Source organism: Xiphophorus maculatus, chromosome 22 (genome assembly GCF_002775205.1).
Source record: "Xiphophorus maculatus strain JP 163 A chromosome 22, X_maculatus-5.0-male, whole genome shotgun sequence".
In the NCBI taxonomy this organism is placed as follows: Eukaryota; Metazoa; Chordata; class Actinopteri; order Cyprinodontiformes; family Poeciliidae; genus Xiphophorus; species Xiphophorus maculatus.
The window spans coordinates 21,529,271-21,556,655 of NC_036464.1; the positions used below are offsets into that span (position 1 = coordinate 21,529,271).

Consider the following 27,385-nt stretch of genomic DNA (forward strand, 5'->3'; position numbering starts at 1 on the left):
TAAGCAGCTCTAACCAAAGGCTAAATGTCTACTCAGCTTAGCTGCAACCTGAAACGCTCGCTCCCTGATTCAAAGCGACAACTGCAATCCCATCAGTCTGCTCTGCAGTGCTGTTGGTATTCTTTATGTGTGTGTCTGTGCACTATCTGGGTATTGATTTAGCTAAAGTGCTGTGGTCTGCAATGCGAGTACAACTGCTGTGTTGGCTGTCACTTGATCTGTCAAGAGATGCCCATCAGACACCTAAACTTCAGCTTGTATGAAATCACTTTCCAGCCTTTAGATCAGACACTTGTAATGGCCACTACTAAAAACATTGACTTTTTTGTCCTAAAGCCGCTTTGTAACTCATTTGGTGGTACGCTTGGGGTCACCGTGCTTTTGGACCAAAGCTTGTTGCGCCTTAGCTTTGACTTCCTAGTCGATGGTTTTGAGAGGTTTCTCCAATATTTTTGAATGTTCTGTCCTAATGGTGCAATCTACTTTGTGAAGTGTAGCAATCACTCCTATAGCAAAACAAAAACGCCACACAACACAATGCTGCTGCAACCAAACTTCACAATTGATTGATGTTTCCCAAGTTCGCCTTGTTCCTTCAAACGCAATGACGGCCTTTATGGGCAAAAAACTTTAATTTTAGTTTCATAGACCACAGGACATGTCTCCAAAAGTTGTGGTCTTTGTCTCCAAGTTTGCTTACCAGATGCAATCTTGCTATTTATGTTACTATTGTAATAATAGCTTCTTTCTCCCTGAGTGGCCTCTTAGCCCAATACATGGATTTGTTTTAGCGTGGATAATTGCTCTCTCTTACCAGCTTCAATCGGCATCTTAAAAAGGCATTTTGCTTGTGTGTGGGTCGTCCTGAACAGTATGGTAGTTAGACATTCCCACACGGAGACTCTTCTTGCATATAATTGTGTGAACAGATAAAAGCGGAAGCTTTGGACTTGAAGAGGTCCACAACTCTGTTTTTGAAAACTTGCCTGAATTATTTTTTTTATATTCCCATGATGTCATAGAAGGAGTGTGTTTGAGGCCTTGCATTGAAATACATCCAAAGTTGTGCCTCCATTTAACTCAGCTGTTGTTTATGAACCTATTAAGAGTTTTCCCTGTTTGTTTAAATGGACAGTAAGCTAAGTGTTTGTAAATTCAGAATTTTAAGATGATACTAAAAATTGTTCAAAAAATTCTTCTCATTATTTATTCTGGCTTTTAGCAAATAAAAATAAGTTTGATGATCCTGGCCTAAAACATAACATTTGTCTGATTTAAAGAACGTACATGAGGGTGATTGACAGCGATAAGCACCTCCTCCAGGCTCTGATTGGTTGTTTCTGACAGAGCAGTGTATTTCTGCAGATGGCAGTAGGACCACATGGAGATGGCAGAGGAGCTTTATTTTTTCATAAATGATCTGTCCCATACTATACTGTCAGGATATAACAACTTTAACAAATACGTTAAAAAAACATTCTTTATAAAAGTTATATACTGCAGCTTAAATGTCAGACAGTGAGAAAAAAATGCCATGTGTCTTTATAAACAGTGTATGGCAATCTGTTTTTTACTGATGCATCAAGATGCTTGTTTCTGATCCCCTCCTCATATTTTAATGAAAAGGAGCATGTTTACTCGGTCGAAGTTGATAAATCTTTTGTAATGAGAATAAAAGTTACGCATTTGACACCTCTACCAATGTTTTACATAATACATGTCCTTTGTGTCAAATGTGAGGATTAAATTGTTAACTTATGACTTTGTGGTGAAAAAATAGATGATTCATAGCACTCAGATAAACCAGAAAGAGCAGTACAGCAGCTATGCACCACAAAGATCTTGGGGCATATCCAATTATGGAAAGACGTTTCCACAAGTTTCTCATAATTTATTCACATCCTGTTCAGAATAATCTAATTAGTTGCTCCTCTGCAGCATCATCTGTTTGTATGTGTTTTTATTTTTTTTCTTTTCCTGAAACTTTGTCACTTTGTCATCTTCCAGGTCGTTTTCTTTTGCTAGACTTAGAGGATGAATCGCTACAAACAAGACAGCTGCGGTATTTATTCAACCCAAATGCAGAGTTTGTACTGTTGGGACAGAAGTTGGGCAGTTTCTAAGAAACGTCTAGCCAGTTTTTTGGGCCAACAAAGACAATAGAAAGAGCCTCATCGTACTTCACACAGCCATTTTAAGATACACAATGACCTCATGAGACTTTGTTGAGCCTCTTTCACAGGCTGAATAAAAAAATTATAAGATGGTGAAATGTTGCTGCGTAATAATGTTAAAGTGAATGGGTTGTGGAATTGAATTCAGTTCACGGCAGAAAACGTGTTTGGTTACTTAGAATAGCAAGCTAGCATAGCGCTAATGCTAGCTATGGTCAATTATTAAGCTTTTACCAAACACTTTAACTTAAAGTCACTACAGACAGACAGACATTTTATCCTATCAGGGGTGTATTTTATACTTCTTTAAACTAACAAGTTTTTAAAGCAGGTGTATTATGAAAAAAAAGACAACTTTTTTTAGCCTTATATGTTATTCCCTCATAAAAATATATATATATTCAAAGTAACTGCCATGTTGCTTTGATTCTTTCAGGGTGCTTAAACGCTCCCTCAAGTTTCTCCTTGTAGCTGCAGTCACCAGCCGAGCTTGGGCCCCACTGAGCGCCCTTACCCCACACCTCACCCACTCAGCTCCACCAAACCGGCGGCGGCAGCAATTAGCAAACACCTGGTGAATCTGCGCATCTGCCAAGCTCATTACAGAAACTACTTCTCTTGACGATTTTTGATTTCACTTCATTTTTCAGTCATTTTTAAATATCTTTATTTCTTTTCAGAGGTTTCCATATTTTTTGCAAACAGACTATAAACAAAATCAGTTTAAACAGTTTTTAAATTAGCTAATTTATTTGCACTAAATTAAGAATCTGCACTATTTTCATGAGCACTGTTTTTTTTTTTATTTTGTATATTTGAAATTACTTTTCAGTATCTCTTTTTGTTACTTTTGCTTAGTTTTCCACGTGTTTGTGTGCTTCCATTGTCTGGCACTTTGCTGCTGGTACACCTGAACTGCTGCAGTAAAGGACAAAAAATAAACTTGATACTACTCTGTAAAAGAGTAATTGGATTTTATAATGAACAACAAATCATAGTAAAGCTCATAAGTAAATAAGATACAGTTTGATAGACCAACTGCTAAGCTATATATGCTGCTTAGTATCAGCAGGTTTTTTTTTCTCTGATGGCATTTCCACCCACAAAGCGATGCCATCTCTTTTTCTGGTGCTATTCGCTTCACTTGTCATGAAGTGCAAACGTTAGGGTCTCAGAAAGTGTGTCTTTTTCAATTCATTAGGCCCCTCTCTGCCTTGTTTATCTTATGAGTTCTGTTTTATTTCAGCAGTCTGCCATTGGATTTTATATCTGGAGTTTTTCCTACACTTTTCTGTCCCTGTGATTATATTTATTGTTTCCACCTGTGTCTCATCAGCCCCTGCTGAGATTCAAACTGCTTTGAACTTATGACTTGCTTATTTATTGTCGATTTTCTGGTATTTGGCCTTTTGCAGCCTTCAGCCTGCTGTACTTCCTTGCTGGAGAAAGTTTTATTGGTCTTTTATTTCCTATTGACGTTTGACCTCTCGCTACTTATCACATCATATTAAATATAAATTACCTTACGAAACTATTGACATACCTTTAACTTTCTCACATGTTGTCACTTTACAACCACAACTTCAATTTCTTATATAGATATTTTATGTGACAGACCAACACAATGAATAGTTGTGAAGCAGAAGGAAAATAACATCTGGTTTTCAAATCTTTTTGGTGTGCATTTGTATTCAGACCCTTTAACTTTTGTACTCCTAAACAGAATTCAGTGCAACCAATGGCCTTCAGTTTAATTAATAAACAGAGTTAATTGGTAATACAATACTAACTCAGTTGTTCTGGTCATACCATATAGGTTTGTCATGAAGATCAATAAGCACACCAGTCAAATCAGGTGCTAATCTATCAACACACGTTAGTTCATTGAAACTGACAAACATGGACCATCAGAATTAATCAGAGAAGCAGGGAAGAGGCCTGTGGTAACTCTGGAGGAGTTGTAGAGATCTAATGCTCAGGTGAGACAATCTCTTGACAGAACAACTATTAGTTCTGAACTTCACAAATCTGGTCTTTATGCAAGCATGGCATAAAAAAAATAGTAAGAGTCTCGTTGAACTTATCTAATGAGGGCAGCGAGCATGTGGAAGATGGTGCTTTTAGTCAGATGAGAAGAAAAATGAACTTCTTGGTTTCCATTCAAAATGACCCTTGTGGCAGAAAACACATTTTTACACATCACTCTGAAATCATCCTGCTGTGAAGATGCTTTATTCAGCAGGAACATGGATGCTGATCAGAGTTGATAGGAAGATGGATAGCAGGCTAATCCTGAAAGAAAACCTGGCTGCCAAAGCACTTGATGCAGCCTCAGAAGCCTAAACACACAAACGCGTTACAATTGCATGGTTCGGACTGAACTTGAGCACTTTTGCAAAAACATAAATACAGGTAAAATTCTCTAGACTGGGGGTGTTGTGGTGGCGTAGGGGTTAGCGCGACCTGCATTTGGAGGCTTTGAGTCCTCGATGCGGCTGTTGCGGGTTCAATTCCCGGACCCGGCGACATTTGCCGCATGCCTTCCCCCTTTCCTGTTAGCCTACTTTCATATAAGGGACACTAGAGCCCACAAAAGACCCCCTGGAGGGGAGAACAAATAAATAAATTCTCTAGACTGCGAAGTGGATCCATAGTTGTAAATGCATTGAAAGAATCGACTCGTGGAACTGAATCCAAATGCAATATTGTTAAACAAAATGCACAAGATGCATCATTTTTCTTCAGCTTCACAAATATGCACTATTTTTGTTTTATTCTATCAACTAAAACCCAAATGGAATACATTCAAGTTTGTAGTTAGGTTCAACCCTGTGAGGCAGGAAGGAAAGAAAAGCCTTCAGATGACTTTCAACTCTGTTTCACGAAACTGTGGTCTGAAGTAACATCTGCAACTTTAATACTGGAATGAGTAAAAATAATTACTATAGCTTTGTCATAAGTAATCCAAAATCACTGATATAAGGACTTATTCCCATAGCTCTTATAATGCAATTAAAAATTAAACTTGACATAAAAAATAAAAAAAAAGTCTTGTGACTTGACTGGCTTTGACAGCCATTAATAGGATGCAGCCAAGCTCAGGTTTGCCACAAATTGTGCAACGTATGCCATTACTGAAGCCTAATGAAGAAGTTTATCCAAACTGTTTGTTAAGTATGCATGAGTGAAGTAAAAACCCAAAACTGTGCATTATCGTATTCTAATCAAACTGAAGCCTACTTGGGTGACAGCTCGGTGGTTCCAATTCTTCCCATCACGTCCCATGCATGAACACAGGCAGAAGAGGAAGAGGGTGACGCCATGCAAACAGAATGTGAAGGGGGCGGTGGGATGAAAAAGAAGAAACAAAAGCGAGGAACATGAGAAAGAATGCTTAATTACTGATAAGCAACAAGTAAATACACAGACAAAAAAAAAGAAATCCAACAATCAAAAATGAAACTGATCAAAGTGCACAGTGTGACGAAGGCATGCGCAGAACAAGAATAACTTAGAAACCGCCATGAATAACTTTAATCATCACCCACCCTTTCTTTAATGGAGACCTGCTGGGGAGGAACAGCCATCAAAGTTATTCATGCCAGTCATTAGGCCTGCAGCAGCAGCACGACCGCCTTCAGCCAATATAAAACTTACTGGATTCACTGAGTTGTTGGAGGCAGAAAGTGGGAGGAAAATCTTAGAAATGTGTTTCTTAGCACACCTCTCAGTTAAACTGTTAAAAAAAAAAACATGGAGAACCAAAAGTCTTAAACTTTTTACATCTTTAAAATCCAATTTTGTATATTAAAACCCAGTGAATCAGTATTTTTATAAATTCCAGGCAAATGATTAAAGAAAAACATAACATTTTCTTTTCTAATATTTATGGAGTCAGAACAGGTTTGAAAACCTTCCTAAAAACATTTAATATTCTGTCCAGAAATGTTCAAATGTTTATTCCTTTCACTGATTTATTTTCTCACTCTTTAGGTCCATTTCCTGTCTTATTGCTTTTGTTGCCAACTTGGTGACTTTTTCTTTATTTAATTTTCTTGGTTTCAATTATACATTCAATAATCTTAAAGAAAATCCAACAATCTGCATAGAAATGTCACAAAATTATATTTATTTGACTTAATTTCAGAGACTAAAACATGAAGTTACTTTTGATATTTCAACATTGTTCTTTTACACTAAAAGCAACGGGAAGCAGTTTTAATCAAAGTTTCCAAATTAGCTGCCTTAATTATATCACATAACCATTGCTCAGATTTTTTTTGACAACTTCATTTCTAAAGCTATTAAAACTTTTGCTTTTATCAGCAAATCAAAAAAGTTACAATAACCCCAAACAGCATCCATAAAAGTGCTCTCGCTTTTCCTCTGAACATTTCTGCCACACTTGAACTTGTCAGCATTTCGGATGCTGCAGCCCCAAATGATCCCAAAAGGACCAAAATGCTGGACTTGCAGAAACAGATCAATGCGGTCTGTCCACACCCGAGGCCCTGTTTTAAAGATTTAGTGCCGATTTTCACGTTACCTCAGACTCCGTGAGCAACCTTATAGTCCCCAAGAGCTGAAACCCAGAGCTCGACTCTGTCCGACACACGGAGACATTAAATGCTATTGCAGCAGTTCACACTGACACAACAACACACATGAACGATGGAACCGTGACACGTTTAAGAACTTTGAGGGACACAAGCACACAATGGTCCACAATGAAAAGCGACAAATGTTACACCGCAGAGCTGTGTCTAATCAATGTGAATCGAATTAAACGTAGGCAATGCATCTCCTTCTGGACTACTGTTAAACCACCGCCATTTTCATCTGTCCAATAGGTTTTCCAAACTGATCTTGATCAATCGTTCTCCTGGCTCCATGAAGGGGGTTTAAACTATTTATTTTATCTTCTTCACTGACATCAGATGATACAAACAGAAAGAGTGGTGTGCAAAAAAATGATCTTTTATTGCAGTAGGATAAGTATAATTGTTTCAAACAAAGTGAAAATGACTGGTGCCCGTTAACAATTCCCAGCGTCTAGGAACTTTTCATTAGTAATTGTCTTCACGGTTTCCTGGGGTATAAATATGACGTGACACGGAAATACTTGCACTAAATCAAAGAAGATCACTAAAAACAGAATTAGGTTTTAGTAGGGAATTGAAATTTGAGAATGTGGTTGATCAGTTAAATAGTAATGAGGGGAAGGAGAAGACTGTTCGTTTTTTGAAAAATACTGGGCTCATTGGGAGAATTTGAGGAATAAGTAGTAGGGTCCAACAGATGGCAGTAGTGCAACAATAATGGATGCAAGCTGCCGTTAAAATCTAAAGAAGAAGAAGAAAAAGAATCTTTGTGCTAAAGCTGTTCTTCAAAATAAAAGAATCAGTATGTGTTGACTTATTGGGAATGATTAAAAGTGTTCGAAACAATAGCAGTCCAACATCACAAATGAGTTCAATCTCCAATTTTGGCAGCAAATCAGAAGTAACTAGTGGAGTAATAAAAAACTCTACAGCTAGTTGTTGCCAACACATTGAAATATGTTAGCAACAGCTAGCTGATGCTGAGTTAATGTGAGAGAATCATTATAAGCAAGACGCAAACAGGACGCTTAAAATAACAGTCTGATCAGTGACGTGGTTCATTCTGTGGAAAAGCAGGTGTCAAACAGGTGGCTCTTATTTAAGCCAACTTTATGTATAAGCACAGATGACCACGTGTCATAGAAAAGCATTAAAACACAAACACAAGATGACACAGAATATGTTAGAAAGCAACTTGAACAATAAAAATCAGCAGTGTCATGTCTGTTGATGGGTGAAGGTGGCCAGTGCTGTACATGTTCGCTATAGAGAATTCCCCTCTGCAAATCGGTGTAAAATGGGTCATTGCAGGCCTGAACCAGAAGAACCGAGCACTTTCATAAGCAATCGATTGGCCGGGGGAAAATATACGTGTAGGAAACGACGAGTTTCTCAGCCTAAATGTTCTCGGATGCTGTAAGATGGAAAGCAAAACAAAAAAGCGGTAGAAGAAAACCGAAAACTACACTACACTTTGAATGGATTTAAGGATACCCAGGATGCCAGAGAGAAACAGTGGTTATGCAACTCAAAATTAGCTCAGTGATTCAAGGGGAATTTAAATTGTCAAGCATTTTTTAGATTATATTAAAATAAATGTTTTCTATTTACAAAAAAAATAAAAATAAAATAATCAGACAGAGTCTTTCCCGACTGTCTGCAGAGGGATATAAATTTAGATAAATATTTCATTCTGTTTTTCCTGGGAACAGGATGTGCACTGCGTAGTATTCCTAATGCATTTGTATGTAAGGGAATAAAAAGTATTATACAGATTTTGCTCTCTGCTGACTTTTTCAAAACACACTGGTATTGTATTGAACCCAACTGTTTCTGGCTGCTCATCTGATCTTTCACTTATAGTCAGAGAAATCATTAAAATGATCAATGATGCTGTTTCAGCTTGTTTCTCTTCCAGACCCAGGGATTTTCATCAGAGTGCACGAGGTCATGAATTCTTTGAAGTAGATAACCCAGCAGCCTCCACCAAAAAAAAAACAAAACAACAAATAATGCATCATTAGATTTGACCAAATAAACAGATCTCCTTTGTCAAACACAAAATCAGCCTCCTTTCCAGATGTGAATCAAAAATGAAATGTGTGGAGTGAGCTAAAGCAAAAACCCAGTACTCTTGATGATTGAGATTTTGCAAAGAACGCTCAAATTTTCCTTGTTTTCTCTGTAAAACACCATAAATGTTGAGTTAACGCTTTCCTAAAGACATTAGGGATGCTGTCGACGTGTACGGGACAAAGCATTCTTTTAAAAAAAGAAAAGAAAGTCTGTGTTAAATTATGCTACTGCGATAAAAGATCAATTTAATCCTAAGGCTTTGCTCTAAAAAGCATTGCCTATAATTCTGGAGAGTGATATAAACTTTATGGGACTCTTTTCTCCAAGAGAAAAATGGGATAATAAAAAAAAAAGGAGCCAGATATTCAGAAACCCCCTCATTCACTATACCTGAAATAAATCACAAAAATAGCAAATGGAGCTAAAACTGTAGAGCTCAGCACTACTACAATAAAAAAAAGAGGGGAAGCCTTTAAACTACATTATCCAGTGAGTCAGTCCTTGTCAGCTTGTCAAAAGGCGTTAATGGTTTTTGGGTTTCAGTGTCGCAGAGCTCTGGAGTGTGCCCTAGTTTAACAAAGAAATGCCACTTTGCCAATTAAAATGTGCCAATTATCTCAACATCCTGTGATGGCTCTTCAGCAAACACTCATCCCCATGGAAAAAACATTTAGGTAATTCATAAATGAGCATGCTCTTCGTTCTGACATCGCTTCAACCAATCAAAAGTGTCCAAACTGAATGGTTCTAATGTAAATTGACGATTAAACGTGACCTAATACGGAATTACAAAGTTAAAAATCTGTCAATTTAAGCATTTAAATTGACGGTATCCTTTTGAGAACAGCAGCTTTTCCGCTAGGACGACCGAATGAGCCGCCTGACAAACTCGGCCTTTGAGCGGCGCCCCTTCGGGCGGCGGCGGACTCACCTCGTCCACGTTCTCGAAGGCATTGATGACATCATAGGGCAGGCAGGAGAGCAGGTCGATCACGAACCAGGTCTTCAGGTAGTTCATGCGGATCAGCTTGGGGTCCGAGATGACCTCGCCAGCGGGCCCCACGAAGGTGGTGTGAAAGTTCAAGACGATGTCCACCAGGAAGATGACGTCCACGATGCTGTCCACCACCAGCCAGGCCACGTTGTTCTGCTTCGTCTTGAAGGAGACGTTGTAGGGCACCATGATGGCCGTGTAAAAGGTGAGGATGAGGATGACCCAGTCCCATGTGGTCTTAAAGAGGCAGTAGTGCAGGATGATGTGAGGAGGGGTCTTGGGGGTCTCCTGTTTGTACTGAGGTAGGATGTCAGAGCCAAGCTGCAGCACCTGCAGGGCGCAACGGGGAAGACGTTGGAGAAAAATACACACATTTGTCCCTCTTGGCTGACAATATGTGCTGCACCTCAGGGTTGAACCGGTCTTACCTCAGCGAGACGGGAATGCTTATGGACATTCTCTCCTTTATGAACTGTAGGTTGTAGCTGCTGTAAGACTCCCCTGCTGCTTGTTAGCGCTCGAGTCAATCGGGCAAACTTCCCCCAACCTGGAGTTTGCACAAACAGATCTTAGGTACTGCATGTTTCCAAGAACATGTATTTAAGTCCTAGGAGTCCTTGCTTTGAAAAGCCTCTCTTTCTACTGCAGAAATCCTACTCACCAATAATTGGTACAAAGCATTAGTAGCTTCTATTTTGCCCATTTTCACGTCCAGGCAACAGATCCCTGTCCGTCTCCAGGCTACCCAGAAGATGTTTTGCTAACCTTTAAAGCTTTTTATATTCCTTGCCACAATCTTATTTAGCATATTATTTTCATTAACATTACCAGTCCTCTAGGAGGTCTGCGTCTTTTACAGTTTCCCCCTGATGTTTAGAGATTATTACTAAAAGTGAACGGTGATTTGACCTTAGACACCAATTATAGCAGTTTTACGTCTTTCGGAATATAATAAGCTATCAGGACAGCATGGAAAACTTGCTTTGCTAGCCAGTAGTTAAATATTAAAACTTTAAAACCAAGAGAAACGTCACGTCAGTGAGAGAGAGAGAGAATAGCCAAAGTGAAATTGGGTTTTTATTAACGTTCAAAAGCAAATATGAAGCTGACAGTTTAAATTTCAGGTATTTCGTGTTAGTAATGTTTTGTTATAAATGTTAATGTGTTTTTGTTGTTGTTGTTTTTGCTTAAGTCATTCTGAAGTTGACTGCTGAACAAATGTGAACTGTTGGGACTAACCTTTGGAGGAATCGTCCTCAATGGGCTGCTTGAAGGCCGTGATGTCGCTGAACGTACAGAGGAACAGAACCACTTTCTCTTGCTCGTTTCGAATGGGAGCAATCTTCACAAAAAACCAAACCGGCGTCCCTGGAGACACAGAACACAAGTTTAGCTGCGTCATCTGCTTTCTTTAGGAGGAAATAGCCATTTTACTAATAAGGAAATTCACACAAGTTGTTGAACGAGTGTAAAAAAAAAAATTATCATTATAATAATCTATAATTCAAAGTTCATTAAAGTTTTGAATCAAATTTTCTAAAGATTACGTACAACATCTGTTTCTAATTGTAATCCACGAGATTCAAGTCACAATTTTTCAAATTTTTTATTTTTTTTTACTTTAAAAATGAAAAGACATTTCAAAATCAAACTATTTGCGTTTACATCAAGCTAATTTAAAATAATAAAATCAAGGCAATTATTTATAGATGAAGAGTAGAGTGGTTGAATCATCACGGTAAACAAGTCCGGTTTGATCAACTTATAGAAACTTAAATTTTTATCTTCAAACAAACACAAATTCTGAAAATCTTTATATACTTAATACTCCTTTTTCTTCTCATAATTATCCAGACTTAGGAAACACTTAAAAAAAAAACGTTTTTTAATAGTCTTGGGTTTAATTCATTTTACTCAAATTGTTAAATAAATTAGCCATGAAAAATGTTTCTCTTCAAATAAGTGACATCAGATCTGCACAAGTTTAACCATTAAGTAAGACATAGACGGATTGTGACGTTTTTGTGATAGTTTTATCAAATCAAAGGGGGAAAAAAAGTTAATCAAACAACAAACCTGGGAGAAGACACTTTGGTTCATTCAGGAAATATTTTTAAAATAGTTTAAACTAATCTAAGTCAACTCATTCCAGAGATTTTTTAATTGTAAAATAAATCCATGTAATTTTGTTAGTATTTCAAATTTATATTAAGAAATATTTATTATCTGGTTTTATATGAAAGCAATAAAAAAAAAACTTAAAAGACTATTTTCATTCATCACAGTTTTACAATGGGCCGTGGTTAGCCTTTGTATCACAGTTTTATCCATTACATAACAGGGACTGTAATATTGTATCAGTCCACACCTGCATGTTGAAACAAACAGAACCATATTCTCCTCTGGAAGGTTTTTCAGTTCCAGTCTGGCTCTTAAGCCAATTAGCACATTTCTACAGACGCCGAAATGTTCTGGGCTGCCTTTGAACTCCGGCTCCAAGCTCCGAGCGCATTTACATTACAAAGGAGAGGAGACTCTCGTTCCTCTCTTCCTTCGCATTCGCCACCGCTACTTACTGTTCTTCTTGTACATCAGGATTTCAAATGAGTTCATCTCATAATTCTCAAACGTTAGTCGGACTTTTTCCGTCGTGTCCTTGTCGGTGAGCTCCCCGTACATAAAGCTGAAGAGAGGAGAGAGGAAGGGGAGGGGAAATGTGTACATTCAATGGACACCTCTATGAAGATTGCTGAGCAAAGCTAAATTTATGACTGTATCTAAGAAGCTTTATTTTGTTTGTTTGTTTGTTTGTATGACAGTTTGGAAAAAGGATGTGAGGGGATGCGCTATTTTTCTTCTTCTTTTTTTTTTTTTGTTTTCTCTTTGTCCACAAATGACAAAATGCAGATCAGGTTCCTAATCAGCTCTGCTGTCAATTCCAGACAAGCGCCACCTTCAAGCTGCCAAATTTGCCCTCATCAATTCCAAATGAGCAGCTGCTTCTGCCATCATTATTGTTGTAAACTCTCTGGAGACGCTCTGCTAACTGTGAAATGTCTCTGCATCATGCAAAATATGCCACATTTTCTGTTGTCATAGGCTATTACTGGAAGCTACTAGTTTCAGTGTGTTTACATATTTCCCCCCCGCCCCCTATTGGTCAGCTAACCATAAACATCAAAAAGTTTAAAAGTTAAAGGTCACTTAGAGCCAGTTTTCAGGCTTGCCCTCCATGCTTAAAGCTGGAACAAATGTTTCAATCTTCTACAATAAACACATTTTTATTAAATGAAATCTTGTTACATATTGGTTTTATCTTTTATTTTGGCTGGTTGTTTATTTTTTTTTAATATGATTAAATAGGCCAGTACATATAATGTAGTTTGAGTCACTTTGTGTTTATAAAAAAAATCATTCAGCGAGTCTTAAAATCATTTTTTAGTTATGTTTTCTTTCAAACTTTTGCACAGCCTGGCACGGGACGGGTGGTGAAGGGAAACCAGAAATCAGGAAAGTCCCTTCACTCTGTTTAGTAAAACCATATCAAGTAGAGTCTGTGCAGCAGATTGATTCCACATCTGTTGGAATATGACATGCTGTATCAAATTTGTAATTTCTCTGTCGCTGAAGAAAAACGACACTTCTGATTTTTGCAATGATTTATTCGGGAGAATATTAATTGTGAGAGTGAGAATTGGTCAAACTGTTTCACTTCTCTACGCGTGAACTCATCACACTACTAATCTGCTAATCTGAGAGAACAGATTCTTCTGTTTGTATTTCAACACCTGCTGCTGGAAACCTTGAAGCTAAAAAGAAAGTAAAAATCATTAATGCACTGTGTAGTGAAATCTTCCAGCTATCAGTTTGTAAATTAAGCAACTGAAACAAATTAAATAATCAATCAAACAATCAGAAGGCTACATGCACTCATAATCAATATTACTGTCTACTTAAATCTGGGCTTCAAACGATGTTTTGAACTATTATTTTCCAAGAGTGGAACAATGTTTGGAAGAACATTTTGAGGAGGCGAGATGAGGTTTTCAAACTTAGCAAAACGATCAGATGTCAAGCATGGTGGTGACGGTATCATGCTAAGAGTGTGTTTTGTTAATAGTTGCAGTCCCTACGTATTCAACAGCTGGTTGATTAAAAAATGTATACAGCTTAGTGTTCCAACAGGACAATGTTGTGAAAACACTTGAAAACCCGTTTAAAAGTTGAAAAAAAGATCATGAAAAAAAAGATTCAAAATAAAGCCAGAAAACCAATTCATTTAAATGAGCTTCTGATTAGTGGAGCTCTCAGTTATCCAGCCAGAACTCTCCCAGAACCTTGATGGCAGCAGAAAACGTACATTTTCTTTGCGACTTCCAAAAGTAACTGGGCGTGAAAACGTGGAACCGCTTTTACTTTCGCTGCGTCGGAATCCACTTGCTTTGTCAATAAGTTCAAGCCAAGACAACAGACCGTCTTTCAAGTCCCGACGTCTAGGCCAACGTGTCGAAAAAACTGAAATGTCTTGCAAACCAAACAGCAGACAATTTTAATACAACCACCAGAGTTTGAAGGTAGGAAACCAAAGCGGTTGCCTGTTACATCTGCAGTCTAGACTCGATTTATATATAGACACAAACCCACTGAAATGTACCATGAAACAATAAAAAGGCAAGCCATCCGTGATGTCTAATTGGTAAAACGAGTCTCTTGAATAGGAGTTTAACCTAAAGATTGTCTTCAGCCACGCTCCAGAGGGATTCATCTCACTTCATGTGTTACTGCTGCCTTAAGCAGCGGTTTCCAGCATGATCTAAATATATCTTGTTATGAAATACAAAAGGAGGCCCGTATCTAATAAGACAGTTCTGACGCTTTCCGAGTAGCGCTTGATGTAATAACGCTGATTAATGTCGCCCCTTTCTCGTTCTGTCTTTTGTTCGCCGGAAGGAGAGCGACTTTCTTCAAAGACAAACAATATTGCATAATAATTTCTGAAACGACTTCCTTGTCATGTGTGGAAATTCCCAAAGGTCTGCCACAGTGTTTACAAGATCCAGCACGGGTAAAAATATTATTTAAAAAAACATCACGGATACACAGGAAGATCAGTTAAGATGGAAATAGCCTCTTTGATCTCAACACATCTGCAGCACATAGGGAGTTAGGTTTTGGACTCGGGGAGGAGGAGTATACATTTAATGTTTTGCATCGCGCTCAAAAACATCCAAGAGCCACAATGAGTGAATATTTCATGTTCCGCACAACGAGGCTCAAAAAGATGGCTTCAGACAGAAGCTAAAAAGGACTCAAAGTCCATGTGATGATTAAAGCCAGGGGGAAATGTTTGAAGAGAAATGAAAGCAAAAAGTGAAACTTTCTGAAGGACTGTTTATTAAAAACTAATTAAAGGTTGGAATTTCTACAAATTATGCATACCATTCCAAATCTACCTCTAAAGAGTTTTATTTGGAGGATTAGTGCTCAAAACTTCACAAAGGCATGTGAGGCCGAAGGAAAAGAGAAGATAAAGGACGCACAATCCGGTTGCAAACAACGTAGCTAATATAACTGTGTATGACACTATAATGGCTTCTTCTAGTGTGTGTAAATGTCTAGTTTTGAAGAGAACAATAAAATGTGTCTCTTAGTCTCATTATTCTGAAAATAAGCCAACGGGAGCACTTTTTTCACTTCTGATACCGATACAGACATCTGAAGTTTAGCATCGTCCCATACCGATCCAATAAAACATTGCTGAATTGACTTAAAACTTTTCTTTTCAAAAAAAAAAAAAAACAGACATAAATATACTGAATTACAAATTTAGTTGATAATTCCACACTTTTACAGCCACGCTAAAATATACCAATAGCTTCAGAAGCTGCATGTGAAAACAACGCAACTTTAATTTGTTCAGTCACTGCAGTTACGAGTAGAACAGCCAATATCAAATAAATAATGAAGAAACTGAAACTGACAAAACAACAGGCTAACTATCTTGGTCAAACATGTAAAAAATAAATTGCAGTAAAACCTTCTTTCAAATAGTTCAGCAAGTGCAATTAGGAATTCTCAATATATTGTAAATTAAATAAAGCATTTGGAGCACAAAGCATAGACTTCGACTGAATTCATTCGCCGTTATGGTTCGGGCACATTTTCTCCGATACCCGATCTAGAATTGTTGTCAATATCGGGACCAATACAGATATTAATGTGGCATTATTGGTAACCACAACAGACAATGTAAATATCTGGTCTCATCTGTATTTGCCCCAAAATCAGAGGGTTATCTCTGGGAAACAAGATGCAGCAAGAACAGCGAATGCTCATTAACTGTACCCAAGTGCGACAGTGGTTGCTGGGAGACGGAGAAGACATCCAGGATCTCTGCAGGGTTTTTTTTGGGGGGGGGGGGTTTCAAGGTGCAGACTGGAATCCAGGATGTGTCTGTCAAGCTGTCACATGAAAGCTTAAAGTGCTACTTTAACTGATCAGGATGAGGAGGACAAACGTGCAGCTGCTCAGAGGATGCGGGGTCATGATAACTTGCACTTTTGAGAGCGTAGGCTCACGGAGGAGCCGGTGCATAAAAGGAGCAATCTTACAGTCTATTGGCATGTTGGGGAGAGGTATGCAGACCCATTAAGCCTCCTAAAAATCTATGGGGTGCTTGCAATGACATTACAAAATGTACCCACAGCCCATCTTGTCAGAGGACAAGATGTAAAGTGTAACAGTAGCAGCCAATTTTGAAGTATCACAATATCAATAGCAGTTATTAGGAGAGGAGAGCAAAGCTCAGAAGCACAATGTGGCGTCTCATTGCTAGTAGTATCTTGTTATCACTCTGTTCTGTACGTCCTTAAGAGAGGCGGACAAGCAGTTAACTGATGTGCTAATGCTAACACCCTATTCCAGTTCTTCTCAAATCCAGTCCTCAGGCCCCTCTGCTCTGCATGTTTTAGATGTGCCTCTATTCCAGAACAGCTGATTCAAATGATTGCATGACCATCGAGTGCTGCAGAAGCCTGTTAATCACCCACAGGTTCAGTCCAGGTGTGTGGCAAAAGGGAAACACCTAAAACATGCAGGGGAAGGCGGCGTGAGGACTGGAATTGAGAAACAGTCAATGAAACAGGTAGAAACGCTAAAAGTCTAACAGTAAAACATTGTAAACTATTTCCCTGATAATCCCAGCCGTTGTCGTTCATACTCATTTGACCAAAAAAATAAATAAAAATAAAAATTACCACCTTGATTTAACAGAGGCTCCCATTGGATATCTTCTAGAATGATTCATAAGTTTCCATTTATTCCAGTGGCATCGAACAAGTGTAATCGCCGAATTGGTGAAATCAAATGATAAAAAGCAGCAGATGAACTAAGAGCTATGTTCAATATGCAAAGTAAGAGGATTTCCAAACACACAATGCTTGAATCAAAAGGCGGAATTACAGCAGGCTGTGCAAAGGCCTCATCAGTAATCATTCATTTGCTTCAGGTGTGTTGCAGCAGGGACGCAGGATGCAGGATTTGCACTAACTTCAGAGTTCATATTTCTAGACTAAACTTATTTAGAAAGCTTGTAGTGAATACTGCATATCTTTTTGCTGTTGTAAAATAAACGACTTCAGAAAGAAAAACGCCTTGTCAACTGGTCAATAAATAATCCAGCAAAGTCAACAGTGTTAGCAGTATTACTGCTCAGGGGTTTTTGTTTTGTTTTTTGCTTGTTTTATACGTTTCATGTTTAGTTCTTGGTCTTTATTGCCTCTCTTCAGCTCTGAAGCTAAATATCTCCATCTTTTGTTTCCGTTTCCTGTCGCTCCCCTGCGGCGCCCTCACTTACCCTCGCCGTGTCCCCTGCTTGCCATGTCACCACTGCCCACTCGTTGCTCAGGACCTGCATGCGCTGCCCTAATCACTCCTCACTCTATCATTTATTATCATTGTTCGGTGCTGAATCCTCACTCCTGTCTGTCTACAGGCGCCTTGCTTGTTTGGAGATTGTCTTTTGGATTTGCGGTTTTGTTTAGTTTTTTCTCTGTTCGCTCGGTACAAGTCATATATTTGGCTCATTTTATGATGATTGTACAAGAAAACTGAGGCGGAAGTGGATGTGTTAAGGGTTTGAGCAATTAACGACATCTAAATTTAGATAGTTAAGACGTAAATAAATGGTAGGTTTGATCTTTTTTTACTATTCAACCTCAAGTGACACTATTTCAGAACTTTTAAATGTTGTGGCAGCAGTCAGTAAGCCACTGGCGCCGCCTTCAAAGGTGGAAAAGCCACTATGTTTCATTATAATTTAATGACAAAACTAAGAAGACGCTTTTTACTGGAATATTTGGAAATGAAGTTCAGATTCGAACGATTGAGGCTAAACCTGCACAACTCCAAGTTTTGATTTTCTTACTTAAAATAGCTGTTTTTCTCCATTTAGAAAAAAAATCCTTCTACAACAAGGTCTCTGAGATCCCAAGCAAAGACTCAGTAATAACTATGCTGCACCAATCAGTCCTAATAACCACATCAAATTAATAGAAGTTCGAAAGAAGATCTTGAGCGTGGCTAAAGCAGCGTAAAGCACATGATGTTCTGAGAACAATTGTTCATGCTTTCTTTCATATAACTGACCTCATCTTGTCTATCATTGCCTACTTCAGCCTACCTTTGAAGGCTAATGGGAGCAGAGTCAGGACAAAGTGAGACGGATGTGGAAGAGAAAACTTTAACACAACTGTTGCGAGCACAGTGTGCTAACTTCCCTCCAAAATATTCAGTCTGCATCAGCTTGGCTTAATTCAATCCACCAAAATGACAATCTGACTTTATTTTATTTAGACCTATAAGATAATATTCTGATGTATTCTAATCAGCATTTTTACCAGAAGTAGAAAAAATTGTTGCATTTCTACCTAAACCACTTTGACTGTTTTACATTTTTGTTTTAAATGTTTGCACAACTAAAATTATGCCATGGTGTGGCGCCTCATAAAAACCGACGCCTTACATGGACTTAAGTCTTGGATTCTGTAAATTGCTGGGAGTTTTTTTTTTTTATATCAACTACATAAACTTCAGGCTAAAAGTCTGGATAAGACGTCCAGACATTAGGTTTCTATTCAAACCGCTTTTCCTTCAAACCAATTTTATGGACTCCAGGATGCTCTGCTCTCAGTGCTCCTTCAAGAACACACTGATGTCACCTGAACATTGCCGAAGAAATGTTAATGAAAGAAAGGAAGGGCTTGATTTTAGACCTGAGATCATTTGCAAGAGTCAAACGTTTAAGAAAGTAAAAATAAAAATTGCGTAAAAACGAGAGCCTGAGGTTAATTTAAAGAAGGCAAAGTCAAAAGCAAGACGGGAACTGTGGGGAAACGTCTGAAACGTATCCTTTTCAATAAAATTATCTGTTTCTTCCAAAATCTTTGGATCTATTCTTCTATTTATCTATATTTCTACAGGTTTATGCTTGCATCACTAATCAGTAGACCTAAGCAGCACTAACTGGCATGTGTGCTCCTTCCTTTCAAATGAACAAAGCTTTAGTTGCCCGTCTGTGGAAGGCGTCTCACCGATGATTATATCATTAGGAATAAATACAGTATATCCCTCCTCCAGCTCATTACAGTTACCTCAGCTAGGGGTTTGGAGGAACTTGTCATTAATCATTCATTAATTGCCAGGTTGTGGTATCGAGTACCCTCCAAACTCATTTGTGAGACACATTAATAAATGTTAGCAAAGCTCTTTCAATCGGCTCCCCGATTCAGCCGGGAGGTTTCCAGGTTTGTTTTCCTTCCTCTTACGCCGCATCTCCCCGCAGCAGTCTGAAAATAAACCTAAAACAAATCATCTGACACTCGCTCTTTATATTTGCGTTGGCAAGTGTTCTTAAGCTTATGTTTAGGGGGGGGGGGGGCGCATGTCAAAAATAGTAATAGCCGATGTGCCGGCTGTGACGAACACCATCTCCCGGAGCAGATGAAATCTCCCACGGCTTCTTAAATCTGCCAGCACCAACTGTGATCCTATTTATATTGGGCACTGACTTGCTTATTACAGGCACAGTAAAAACACAAGTTGGATAATAGCCGAAAATATGGCTCATTTGTGATGGCTTTTATCACTTTACGAGTACATTTTTGGGGCGGGCGCCTAAGGGGGAGACTGTATGTCCGCAGTCTTACAGTTACAGCTACAAAGAACCCGTTTCAGCTCTTGCAGCCTGACCACGTCACAGATCTCTGTTGTTTCCAACGGGAAACACCTACTGGACTTTGAACGTCGCATCAGATTGTCATTGTCTGGCGTAAAAAGAAAAGAAACGCTGTCATGAGTGGCTGCAATTAGCCGCTGAACTCTGCACACGCACTTTAGTCATTAAGATAATCACCCGGGGCTCTCGACTTAATTGACGGCTATTTAAAGTTTATTGTAACGACAGACAAACGAAAAATGTGTCGGTTCGTCACAGCTCGGCCTTTGAGCCTTGTCGGCGTCGTGACTCTGTCAAAGTCAATCAGTCAACAAGTCTGTCACTGGACGGATTTCAAGGAAACTAGGTCAATGATCACAATTCCCAAAGAAAAAGAGACTTTTCTTGGAATGACAAAAAAAAAGAGGCTGTTTCATTGTGTTGCAACTATCTCGACAATTAAATAAAGTTGTTTTTTTTAATAATTGCACTCCTACACAAATTACAGTCCATACAAATGAGGTGGAAATATTTCCACAAATACAACTTTCGGGCCTGCCTCATTTGTCCCTCTCCCTCTCTACGCGTTGTGCTGGAGCGGTGCCTTCGAGGCACCTTCCTGCAGAAAGAGGCTGTCGTGTAAACACGGGAGAGAAAACACTGCAGCTGCAGAAAATGTGCAGATTGACGCTGCTTCTAGGCACCTCTGGCTTTTAATTGACTTTTTCGGGGTTTTTTTTTTTACAATGAGCCATAGAGAGTTCTCACAAATACCATTAAAATCAAGAACAAGAGCGAGAGGGTGTTCCGTTTTCTATTATTTAAGCATGTAGGTGGAGCAATTATATCACTGTCACTAAAAGTCTCAGAAAGAAAGAAAAAAAAAAACCAAAGGAATTCAAGTTTTATGTTTTAACAAACTCAATGATTAGTCGAATGTGTTGTTCTGAACAATCACTCCCTGAGGTTTTTTTTAGTATTACTCGTTATGCATACTTAAAACACTTAAACACACTTCTCATTTGGACTTAGTTAAAAAAATGACTGCAAAGCTTATATTGTGTTCTTAGCTGAACAATATAAGCCGTGACTTTCTAAGATGCAGGACATCCAACTTCCGTGTTCTGTGTTAGGATTTCATGTGATAGACCAAGACAAACGGCCCATGCGTCAGTGAAGGGAAAGGAAATGATTTATAGTTTTCAACATTCATTTTACCCCTTCATAAAATTCGTATAAACGTATGAATACTGATGTTCTGTGAAAGACTCTAGAGTTTGTTAGACGAACATGAAACACTTCACCAATACGGCCGTTTTGTATCACTGTTGAGGAGAAAGCAATAATAAAAAATAAAAAAAAAAACACTGAGAATTTCAGTTTGCAGTTTGCCATGAGACATGAGGGAAATAGGAAAGGCCTGGAAGAAGGTACTCTGGACCAATGAGCCCGTAATTAAATGCTCTGTCAACAACTAAACCACTATCTGTGGTGGAAAACTAACATTCCGCAATCACCCTGAACACACCATCCTCACAGTGAGCTGTGGTGGTGGCAGCATACCTTTCTAAGGCAAGGACAGGAAAACTGCTTTGAGTTTATGTTAAGACTGGTGAATCTATTACAGGCAGAGATTCACCTTCCAGAACAACAACAAACTTAAACACAACAAGAGCAACAATGGACTGGTTTAGCTTCATCGTTTTCGGTCTTAAAACTACTGGCTTTAACGTTGTGTTTAACAATAATAATTTAATAATAATGTTAATTTGACTCATTTGCAAATGAACTACAAACATTTCAAATGCAATTGTGGGATAATCAGGTGCAAGTGCAGGTACGTGTTTAGTTTTCTTTTTACTTTTAGCTTAGACGTATAATTTGGAAATAACTAACCAAAGTTAAACACGTGTCTTGTCCTAAGTTTGCAAACCAGTCAGACTGGGTAATTGCTATGCTCAATAACCAGGCTAAGAACTGACGACAAAATATTTGTTTTCCACATTTTATACTTTAAAACAATGTAGCAATGTGTTAACAAAAATATATAATATAAATCTGTTTGTGGCTGTGCGCAAATCACGAAAAGAGCAATAAATACAAGCAAAAATTTCAAAAATAAAAAACTCTTCAGAAATATTACTGCAGTTCTATCTCACAAGACGGCCATGTTTTCAGTCAGGGCTTTGAGTTTTGGGAACATTTTTCTTACTTATATCTGTAAAGATCTGGGTTTTGGTGTGCGATTATTAGTTAATTTAGTCCCTGTGTTATCTTGTCGAGTTCCTGATTGATCCCACCCGTCTCTTGTTCCCCTGATTATTTCCCTTGTGTGTTTAACCTTGCCTGTCTCCTCTGTTCCCCGCTGGATCCGTGTCATAGGTGTGTCAACCTGGGCTAGTGTTGTCTTGTTCCTCACCTGTGGTGCCTGGACCTGAGTTCTGTTTTGAACGTCATTAAACTCCTTCATTCACTTTGAACATCATTAAACTCCTTCATTCACTTTACCCCGGGTCTCAATCCTCATCTACTAACCACTTTGTGGCATTATCAACTTCAATCCTGAAGGCTTTAGCCGAATTCAAATGTTATCACAGGAACACATAATTAAACAAATAACTAAGTTTCAACTATCAAAGAAATGCTAATGGAGGAAATTTTGTTTTGTTTTCACAACAAATGAAAATCAAACTCCAGCTGTACTGTTGTTTTAGGAGGTAAAACAACAGTTTTAGGCTCGTTTCTTAAGCGGTACAAGTTCTAAAAGGTCAAGGAAACACTAGTTAGTGTTGGCTTAATGTTTTGGAATGGCCCAGTCAAATTTCAGATCAAAATCCAACCAAGGATCTCCTGCAATATTTGAAAAATGAATGTTCACAAATGTTCTCCATCCATGTGAGCACGAGGTTAGCAAAAGCAACATTTGGGAATTGCTTCCGTCGTCGTATTTTTATTTGTAATAATAAAAATCAAACCATGGATCCGTCTCTCTTTACTTCATATTTATACGCTGCTTTCTGTTGCGGAAAATCTTTCCTGCCAATCATATTCCTGGATATAATCGGGTATATTTTTAGAAAATAATGGTAGTTCGCTATCCCATTTCCTGCTGCTTTATGTGAGACTACACAGATTTTATTGCAGACATTTAATCCTGCTTGATTAAAACATGAAGAACATTTTAAGCAAATCCAATGCCAGTCTTTATAAACAGGGTACAGAATCAGAACAAAAAAGAAATCCAACTAAAAACACAGTTTTAAAGATATTCCTGGAATTTCACCCACTTTCAAGAATGAGTTAATAACAGCTATTTCCACTGGTGAAACACTGACCAACTTTATTATATTAAATCAAAAATAGTCTGTAATTGAATATGGATAGCCTAATAGAAAGGCTTTCAAGATATTTTTTGAATTTACATTTGGGAATGTAAAGGTTTACAATCGGGGTGCACCGATTGCACTTTTCTGGCCGATCGCTGATTACCGATCTCTTAGAAAGCTTAATCTGCAGATTCCAATTTTGGCCGATACCTTTTTTTTTTTTTTTTGTCCGAAATGTTGCTCAATAGAGCAAGAAAGAAAGTTGTTGTGTTGGCAACAGTTGGGTCACTATTGTTAATTGTAAACATGCAGATATAACTTGGAGGGCTGGTCTGTCAGTCGAACCCTTCTCACCGGAGAGCAAAAGAGGACAGTACTTGATTCTTACACATTTGCCAAGCTAGATAAGATCGGTGGATAAGATCGGCTTCATATGTAATAATCAGCCGATCACCGATCTCCCAAAACTAAGGAAATCGTCACGGATAAATCGGCTGGCCGACAAATCACCCCTAGTTCACAAATTTCAACATTGTGACTTATAGGCGTACATCTCGTCGCCCCCTACCTGCAGGTGCTGCTTTTCTGCATCACCTCCGCCCTGTGGTACCCTGACAACTTGCAGAAGCCATCGTTGCTGTAGACGATGGGCCAGTCCACTATCTGAGCGTTGCCCAGGACAAAGTTGGTGTCTGTTTTGAAGAGGACATGAAAGAAGAGAGCAACTTTAGATGACAGGGTGCTATCAAAAGCCGTCACATACACAATCTAAAATGATATTTTTGCTGAGGAGAAGGTCGAGATGAGCGAGTTCTTTGGAAACTCAAAGGAAATCCGACTTAAAGCATGTTTAAACAAGAGTTAAAAGTTAAATATGTCTTAAATCTGTTTTTGTAATTACATACAGACTTTTACGGTTCAAAATATTTAAATGTTAATTGGTTTCGACGTCTAGCTAAGGTACATCCTCATGATTTGAATCTTTGAAAGCTGTGGGAAACATGGATTTTATTGAAAAAGTATAGTTTACACAGTAACGCTTACACCATTAGTTAAAAGCAGCAAATGTACTGCCTTTGAGTGCCAAAACGCTTTTAAGTGGTTGCCATTAGGGTCTCTAATTGTCTACGCCTCATTACATCCTTCACACAGAGTAAAACTCTTGCTTCAAGAACAGAACACCATAAAACCAGCTTTTCTTTTTTCTTTCTCTTAACTTTCTCTGTAGAAAACGCAAACAACTCTCCTCTTGACCGCTCTTTATGCAGAGTGTGTAAGAAACCTAATTTATCATTTTGCCAGGGTGTGAGGTTTAATCTGATTAAGGCTTCTAAGTTGAACGATGTGAAAACCTAAATATTCAGATGCAGACATACAGTAGTTACAGTTTCAGTCAAATGTTTGGGTTTACTCGTCAGGGGGTTGGAACTCACATTCATTTGAGGATTTTTAGTTTATTTGATTTGTTATTTGCCAAGGGTGGAAGTGATCATACAACAAAAACAACTAAGATTTTTTCATCACGTGGATGATTAGGTCATCTTTTAATTTTACCAACATGTTTCTTCTGAGTGGCGATAATATGAAACATTTTGGAGTCCTGACCTAAATATGATAAAACATTTGTTCAGAAAGCCAAAGATTGGGGTGATGGTAAGGAGCCCGTCCTCCTTCAAAGGCTTGAAGCTCATCATCAAAGATAAATCAGATTTTAAAAAAAGAAGAAATCATCCAAAAAAAAAAAAGCTTGTTGGTCGTTTCAATAGGGTTTTCCTGTTGATTTTTGAGAAAAATAGGTTATAAATAGCTTGTAATGTGTCGTTTTTTCTTTTTTTTTTTTTTTATTAAACTGTGAATAAAATGAAATGGGTTTTTTTAAAACTAATGATTGTTTTAGGTCGTTTTGTTGAGTTTTGAGACATGCCTGTCTCACTTCCAACCAGAAACAAACTTGGTTTGGACGAAATTCATTTTAAATTTACATCTGCCAAGGGGTGCGAGTCATTTTGGACTTAACGGCAACCTCAAAAATGTTTAACCTTATCGCAAGTTACCTCTGTAGCACATTATTAAGACTTCAAAAAGCGTCTGGCACACATTTTGCTGGATGTTGGACCGCTCTTGCACAGAAATAAACAGGTTGTCATCCTGGCATAGAGCTGGATTTAGCCCCATTCCTTAACTTTTCCCTTTGAATTTAGGTTCGACAAAGGTCGAGCAATATGACAACAACAACCATCAGTATATTTGGAATAGTCAAGATGAGCCTTTGACTGTACCAAGTAGTGCTTTCACCACCATGATGTGAGGCTTTTTTGATATTAGTCTAGACATTTTCTAACCTAGCTCCACATCAACAAATAGATGCATGAATTGCAACGGAGTCAAATGTTCCCTAAAGACTACGTTACCAAAAACAGGCATAACTTGGGCTGAGAAGTGATGAAGCAGACTCGGACTGAGCTTTTGGAACGTTTTAAGTTATGTTGATGAGATTTATTTAAGTGCTCAAGTGTACAATCATTCCACCCTGGAGAAAAAACAATAGAAATCTAGTAAATCATTAATGAACTTAAAACTCATCCTATAGTCATGCTCGTCTGTCATAAATCCTTAAATATCTATTTATATTTCAGTTTTTAGCTATTTCTAAGGGAAATATAATAAGAACGATATGTAAATCTCATTTGTTACACTTATTAGATTAATTAGATTGACCTAACTTTTGTAGGAGAATAAAACATTTGCACCTAATTATTTGGGAAAATTTTAGGAAAATTTGCAGTACTTGAAAGAAAATCAGTCTTTTTGTTTTGCAGATATCCACAAAAAAAAAAAAAAAGTTAAATGTACAATAAGAGTAGCATTTTTTTTAAAGCAAATAGAAACAAACAAAGCAAACATTTTAAAATGAATTATCCTAATTTTCACATATGACATTGTGAGTTTTAGTCTGAGACGAACCTTTTTATAGTTACTACGATAAAAGGGTTGGTAAAAGAGCGGGGAGAGGGGAAAAAAGAAAACTGGCCACATAAAACAGAAAACGTTCATCGACACAGAAAGTCACAGTAACACAAACAGCAACTTAAAGCGTCAGCACAGTGACAGAAGATGATCCACAACACATCACATGCCCAGGTGTCCTTCACAACAGCCACATGCATGAGGATCTTTGTGAGAAACGGGGTTGGAACTGAAACACTCTCTGGCTGACTTACTTCTGGGAAATACACGTCATTGAAACGGCTAAAGAGCTAACAAGGCGCAGAGAGATACTGAAATAGGGAGCACTCCATGTTAAACTTCACAGTGTACCTGTCTGTCTATGTGGCAGTGTCCAAACTGAAATGTTTGAAAAGAAAAGAAAGTTAACAGAGTACAGGGAGAAACATTTGAATGAATGAAGAATGTCAGACAGAGATGACGATCTGCAGTAAACAAAAGACACACAGCTCTGGATCTTTAATGCCAATGGACTTATCCATAATTCAAGTGTTTCAAATGTTTTCCATTAACACACTGTGAATTTTTACGGGTAAATGCAACATGGTAGCTTTATTAACATTAAAAGCGCTTGTCCACAAGGTTATAATTTTTGCGGCTGATTGTCGATCTGTGGTTTTTATAAAGCGTTGACCTGCGAATCGCTGCTTTTTCTGATTCTCATTAAGAACTGCAATTCACGACTTCAAAACGCTTCTTCCTGGTCTCCTGCTATGAGCGGTCAATAATTAATGGCACCAGGAGCCGAGGCAGTGTCCCACAGAGCCAGCAGTCATTGTGAAGCAGTTTCTTTTTTTGTTTTGTTTCTATTTTGTTTGCTCCTGTATTACAAAACACATGGAATAATTATCAAATTGATATGCTTAAGTCTCACGAGCATTTTCTATTAGCAATTAGCAAAGTTAGCACAGCCGGCATTAATAAAACAGCAGCTTTAGTATTCTTTCAAGAGACTGTCAACCTTTTTCTTTATTGCGAAATTTCCAAGAGGCTGA

General features: G+C 38.1%; 1 protein-coding gene across 1 annotated transcript in view; it reads right to left on the reverse strand.

Moving 5' to 3' along the window:
• Nucleotides 1-27,385, reverse strand: part of kcnh1 (potassium voltage-gated channel subfamily H member 1) — a 65,875-nt gene that overhangs the window by 33,887 nt on the left and 4,603 nt on the right. The window contains exons 2-6 of the mRNA XM_023327975.1: nucleotides 23,953-24,076; nucleotides 12,422-12,528; nucleotides 11,085-11,213; nucleotides 10,274-10,392; nucleotides 9,783-10,175 (exon numbers count right to left, since the gene is read on the reverse strand). Coding sequence (XP_023183743.1) covers nucleotides 9,783-10,175; nucleotides 10,274-10,392; nucleotides 11,085-11,213; nucleotides 12,422-12,528; nucleotides 23,953-24,076 — 872 coding nt within the window. The remainder of the gene's footprint in view (nucleotides 1-9,782; nucleotides 10,176-10,273; nucleotides 10,393-11,084; nucleotides 11,214-12,421; nucleotides 12,529-23,952; nucleotides 24,077-27,385) is intronic.